General features: G+C 39.5%; 1 protein-coding gene across 6 annotated transcripts in view; it reads right to left on the bottom strand.

Moving 5' to 3' along the window:
* Window positions 1-1,123: 1,123 nt before the first annotated feature.
* The window catches only part of XPNPEP3 (X-prolyl aminopeptidase 3), a 47,969-nt gene continuing 43,092 nt past the window's right edge, over window positions 1,124-6,000 (bottom strand). For 3 of the 6 annotated variants that reach the window (XM_061639234.1, XM_061639230.1, XM_061639235.1), the window contains one exon: window positions 1,128-4,587. In XM_061639234.1, the coding sequence (XP_061495218.1) occupies window positions 4,421-4,587 (167 nt within the window). In that variant the 3' untranslated portion in view covers window positions 1,128-4,420. Of the gene's footprint in view, window positions 4,588-6,000 lie in introns of all 6 variants that reach the window. The other 3 variants (XM_061639231.1, XM_061639236.1, XM_061639232.1) reach the window with 3 other exon arrangements.

Below are 6,000 nucleotides of genomic sequence, written 5' to 3'. Positions count from 1 at the left end.
CACCGGTGAGAACAGCTAGGCTGGTACGGACCAGAGAGAGGGCATTTTCTGTTGTGGCCCCCACCCTTTGGAACTCCTTCCCTTTTGATCTCAGACATGCTCCCTCCTTGTCCAGCTTTCGCCGAGCCTTAAAGACCTGGCTATTCAGGCAGGCCTACCAGATTGGGACAGATTAATTTTATGTTATTATGAACTGAAGGATGGTTTTTTAGCTTAAATTTGGTTATGCTGATATTTATATGTATTGTTTTTAATTTTGTTGTACGTCGCCTAGAGTGTCCCTAACCCGGACAGATAGGCGACTGAAAAATAAAATTTATTTATTTATATTTTACTGTAAAATTATACTTTAGTGGATCTAGTAGTTCTGTTAGTCTTCATTGTGAAAAAGAATGCAATGTTTCAAGCAGTGGCCAAATCTTTTTTTATGTTGGTTATGTTAATCACCTTGTGGGGCCTTGGCCCAAAATGCAGAATATTTAAATAAATCCTACAATACTCAGGGATTTGGAAAATGGAGAATTAAATAAGTAATTAAATAAAACTCTTGTGCAAATTTCTACTTTGACTAGATAGAAGTGTTGGCATAGCAAGTTAGCTAATACTCTAGGCATGGGAGGGAACCAGTGGGGGAACTGGGTACACAAGGCCCATGTATTACACATGCCTCAGGGTTCTAGCTAAGCTGAAATTCACTCTTCCATTCAACTATTAAAGGTTCAGGAATCCTCTTTTCTGTCTGGTCACCTTAACTAAAATATTGTAACATACAAATGTAGATAAAAACTAAATGCATGTAAATGAGTGAATAACTGGAATCTTGAGTGCTTCCTATTCTTTGCATTTCAGAAGAAACCGATAGTCATTTATGATATTACAACAATTTAATTCATAGCTCATATTTGTACTGAACTATAAGGACTGAAAGATCCTCCGTGGCGCAGAGTGGTAAGCGGCAGTAACGCAGCCAAAGCTCTGCTCACGGCCGGAGTTCGATTCCAACGGAAGGAGGAAGTCGAATCTCCGGTAAAAGGGGTCGAGGTCCACTCAGCCTTCCATCCATCCGTGGTCGGTAAAATGAGTACCTGGCGTATGCTGGGGGGTAAAGAAAGGCCAGGGAAGGAACTGGCAATCCCACCCCATATATATGGTCTGCCTAGTAAACGTCGCAAGACATCACCCTAAGAGTTGGAAATGACTCGCACTACAAGTGCGGGGACACCTTTACCTTTATAAGGACGAGGAGCTAGTATTTGAGAAAAAAGTAACTGTTTTAGTCACATGGAAGCTGTATTCATTCTACAAGTGTTACATACAAAATAGAATACCAATAGAGCAATATACTGTCTTTGACTGCTTTTAAAACAATGTGAATAACAGACATACAGAAATTGGCACTGAAAACAGCCAGAGGGCTCAACTTCTTTAAAGAATTTCTTTTCTAAAAAATACTTCCTTCAACATATAGAAAATACCTCTTCACGTTTTTAACCAAAGTTCTGTAAAAAATGGCAGATAATACAATTAAATAGTCCAGTTTAGCTTTCTAGTTAGCATATCAATAGACAACTGTATGTTAGGCCTTGCAACAACTATTTTGGGCGAAGGGAACAAGACAGGAAAAATGCAGTTCTTCGATATCTTTTCCTTCCTTGTGGAAATGACTTTATGCCTACTTGGGATACAATGAAATGATCTAAACCTTGCGGAAATGATTTTATCCCTACTAGGTGAAATCCTCAAGTTTTGCCCAGCTGCTTGATGCTCAAGAGCTATGCCTTTCTTTAAAAGGCCATTACTGTATTAGCTCCAAGATTCCCCTCCCCCCACCAAAGTGCAGATCTTCTGGTAGACACATACTTCCAACTCCTCCAACTGGCTTATGCCATAAGGGCCAAGAAAAGATACAGCCAAGCAACGCTCTTTACAACTTCTTTATGCTACCAGTGGAGCTGGTTTTGAAAGGAGGGTGACGCTCACCTTCTCCCACTGCTACTTGCTCCCCACCCCTGATGAACAGAAACAAGTCAAATGTACATGTGTCAGCAGGTGGGTGTTCAACAAGGCATCATGGCAAAAGGAACATGAACTGCCTTTACCTAAGAAAGGGATCAGCCTAGACAACATCAAGTTGAAACAGATGTGTAAGATTCTCCTTGGGAGTGTCTTCTGTGCTGAAGCCTCACAGAGCAGTAGCATAAAACTGTATCTCCCAAGACCTTTCTTTTACAAAACCTAATGCTTAATATAACTGCTGTTGTCCTTTTAAAAATAATACATAACTGTACATACTCATTTAAGACTCTGAAGGAATCCTTCAGTGGCTGCTATTGGTAGAAAGCTAGAAAGTCTCAATTTCAGTGGTGCTGTCATAAGAAGATGGGCACAAATGGGGAAAGACTTCACTGGCAGTCATATAAGCAGATATGTAAAGCTATTTTTTTTTTAAAAAAAATCATCTTTACTGACACAATTCTTGGTTCTTAGCAGAATAAAATATTTTGTATATTATATATAAATAATATATATATAATAATACACTGTACAAATATAATATCTCTCATTCAGAGATCCAAAAAGTGCTTCACAGATAAAGTCTTGTTGCTGGACAGTTCTGTAACATTTTCTCCTTTAAATTCCAATGCAAAAGATTTATCTTGATCTTACTAAAACAATACCAAGCATTAATCCACATTAACATTCATTCACATTAGTTTTTGTTTACAATCTTGACCTTCTACTTGCAGAAAAGTAGTCGATTCCCTTATTGTGTTATCAATGGATCAAAGCAAAAATAAATTTTGTTGTTACAGGAAAGTCTCAACCTGAAAAGTAAATAAAAAGTTCACATTTGTCTAAAGTTTACATCTCATCTCTTCTGACATTAGGTATGAGTATCAAAAATATCGATATCTTGCATCAGTTCAGAATGATTCAGTTACATTTAAATTGCTGCTTGTCTTAGGGAAAAAAACATGGAAGTGGAGGACTGATTTTTTTTACTGGTCACCATCTCTGTGTATTTGGCCAGGGAAACGTAACACATGGCTTGGGTTCTGAAATTGCTCCTCTATTCAGGGGTGAGAACAAGATTTCTACCAACTCCCCACTCCCATTGCAGCTCTCAACAATGAATCGTGTATCATTCTCAAAGGTTGAGAATGGAGCAGAGCAGAGAGAAGAGTCTTGGAGGGTGCAGTGGGCTGCAGAAGGAAGGAGGCAGAAAATCTCATTCTGTAAACATGAACTCTCACTCAGGGCAGGAAGGTTAGGATCCAAGACACTGAATACAAAATGTATATATTTTGTACTTAGGTATCTACATCTAAATACAAAATCAAAAACTTAAAAGCAGCCTTAAAATGTCCTTTCCTTATGCTCAGTGGATCTTCAAAGAGTCAAGGAAATAAGGAAGAAAATGTGAGGAAGAAAAAGTAACCCAAATCCTGCAGCAAGTATCCTAAGTGAGACCACATGCACATCCATCAGACTAGCTTACCACATGGACACCATCTATTTAAAGCACTCTTATACCACTTTATGTCATGGCTTCTCCCAAAGAAATCTGGGAATTGTAGTTTGTTAACGGTGCTGAGAGTTCTTAGGCGATCCCTCACAGACCTACAATTCCCAGTATCCTTAACAAACTACAGTTCTCAGGATTCTTTGGGGGAATGCATGCCCGTTAAAGTGGTATCAGATGGTGTGGGTGTTAAACTTAAAACATTTTCCTGCCAGTAACTTACTGACCTTAAAGTGAGATGTGCTTAAGCCCACTATAGTCTTAGGCATATCTCATTCTCATAGGATTTGACTGTTAGTTGCTATTCAGAAACATAACAGACTGAATTTGACATCAAAATATTTCCTAACACTTAAGGTCTTTTTGCCTTTAAAAAAAGCCTTACATATTAAGGTTTTGTGTCTTGATTCATCAGCTGGGACATCTTGAAAAGATCACTTTTTGCAAGGGGGAAACACTAAAATAAAAGGCAATCTCATGGAAAGCTAAAATTCAGACCAGCCCCCCAAACCCAATCTGAGAGACTGTAAGGAACAACTGTGCCACAATTCAATATACCACTGCAACTAACAAACAAGATTATTACAAAATGTGCACAAGAGCAAAAATAGTCCAGATAGTGAGGTGTGGAATCTAGCTTCTGTGCCTGATTTCTTTGACGTCTGCATCACAGTAGAACACTTGTCAAAATATTGAAGCACATTTTACCCATTTCAATACACAGTTTGTGCTGTCCAAGAACGCTAACACACATTTTCTTGCAGGTAACATTTTCCCAACAGTAATTCTACCCACTCTAGCAATCCTAAAAATGTTTTATACAGGACTATATTATGTCTGGAAGAGATTATTTCCTGATCTATACTTTAGCAAGGTGTCAAAGGCAGTGAAGAGTAGTCAAGGGCTGCAGCCACAGACCTGCTCAATGTCATAGATCTCCTTTGGGCAGTCTGCAGACAGAATTAATGGTGTGTTCTCTGTCACTACAATGTCATCTTCTATGCGTATACCAATGCCACGAAATCTTTCAGGTGCACTCACATCATCCTCAGGGATGTAGATGCCTGGAAATAAAAGGTGCAATCCAAAATAAAGGGCCTGGATTACAATTTATGTCACAAATATGTAGCATGTCACTATTTATTTTATTTATTTAAAAACATTTATAAACCACTTAATATTTCAAAAATCAAATATGATTTAGAAGGCAAGGCATATGAATAAAGGTTTCATTTTCTCAGACTGAGTAATCAACTGCCCAGTCCTCTCCACTTTTAACAAATAAAAACTGCACTCATTTTAGCCCCGAGACAAATATATGAAAGAAGTGAGGAAGGCTATGTGGGCCTACGCTAGAGAAGGGACTCTAGAGGAGCAGGTTGTGAGAAGTAAGATTCATCCCACCAATTTCAGTACTGGTGCAATACAAGAACCTCAACCTTGTATACTGCATTAGTTGGGACAAGGTGGAGTTGGGCGATACAGTCTCTTGGATAGTTATCCATGCCTCTGCAGGTGCCTGCTATACTTTGAAAACCAGTGGTTTAAAGTAAAAAAAAAAAAGATGAGAGGACTGTGATGTTCCTATATTAATGTATATATGGTAAGTGTTGGTTGTTTAGAAGATACATGGTAAGTGGAATGAAAGAGGAGGGGGAGTGAATGGGCAGTAGAATGCTAGATGATTGGCTGAGTGTTTAAAATGGCTGAACGTATAAAAGGAAGAGAGACAGTGGAATCTGGGAGGTGGTGGTGGTGGATGAGGTGAACTGAGTGGGTTGCTTGGTGGGGTTTAGAGAGTTGTTTGCCAGGAGAGAGTGGAGAAGGAGGGGGGTGGAGTTCGGATTAGTATTGAGTAAAACCATATGCTTATGTGCCTTAAGAAGAAATCTTGTTAATCTTGTTAGCTTTGTTATCTTTAATAAATACTTAATTTGGTTTACCAAAGGCCTGATCCTTGGCTGGGGTTTCACAGACCAGAAGGGAGGGTAAGGTAATGACCAAGGCTGAAGGGGAACTGTAACAAATGGTGGCAGCGGTGAAGAGAATAACAATACCAGTATTCAGAGTCTCTGGGAATACTAGTATTAGGACGTGACTGGTGGTTGCCTAGCAGGGGGATCTGTTGAGATCTGTGCTAGAGCGGGGAGAGAAACAATAAAAAAGGACAGTCCGGACTGGTGGAGTCCCTGGTGGTGCCTAGTGACAGGCAGTAGCCACGCGCAGGTAGGAACCTGACAGGGAGAGCCAGGGAAGGGCGTCACAAGGACATGTCAAACATGTAAAAGGATATTAGAAAGAAGAGCTCTTAGCTAGAAGATCTACTGAAACGTATATGCAACATGCTTAAATCGCAGGGGAATAGATGTAGATATTATATATTTAAGAATTCATCTGTGTCTAGCCTCGATTCATACGTTTGCCTCTTAGCAAGACATCACATGGAAAGAAGTCTTCCACTGACTGCAGTGGCTGTT

The sequence above is a fragment of the Rhineura floridana genome, chromosome 8 (genome assembly GCF_030035675.1).
Source record: "Rhineura floridana isolate rRhiFlo1 chromosome 8, rRhiFlo1.hap2, whole genome shotgun sequence".
Taxonomy (NCBI): domain Eukaryota; kingdom Metazoa; phylum Chordata; class Lepidosauria; order Squamata; family Rhineuridae; genus Rhineura; species Rhineura floridana.
This window is presented reverse-complemented; position numbering and strand designations above follow the sequence as displayed.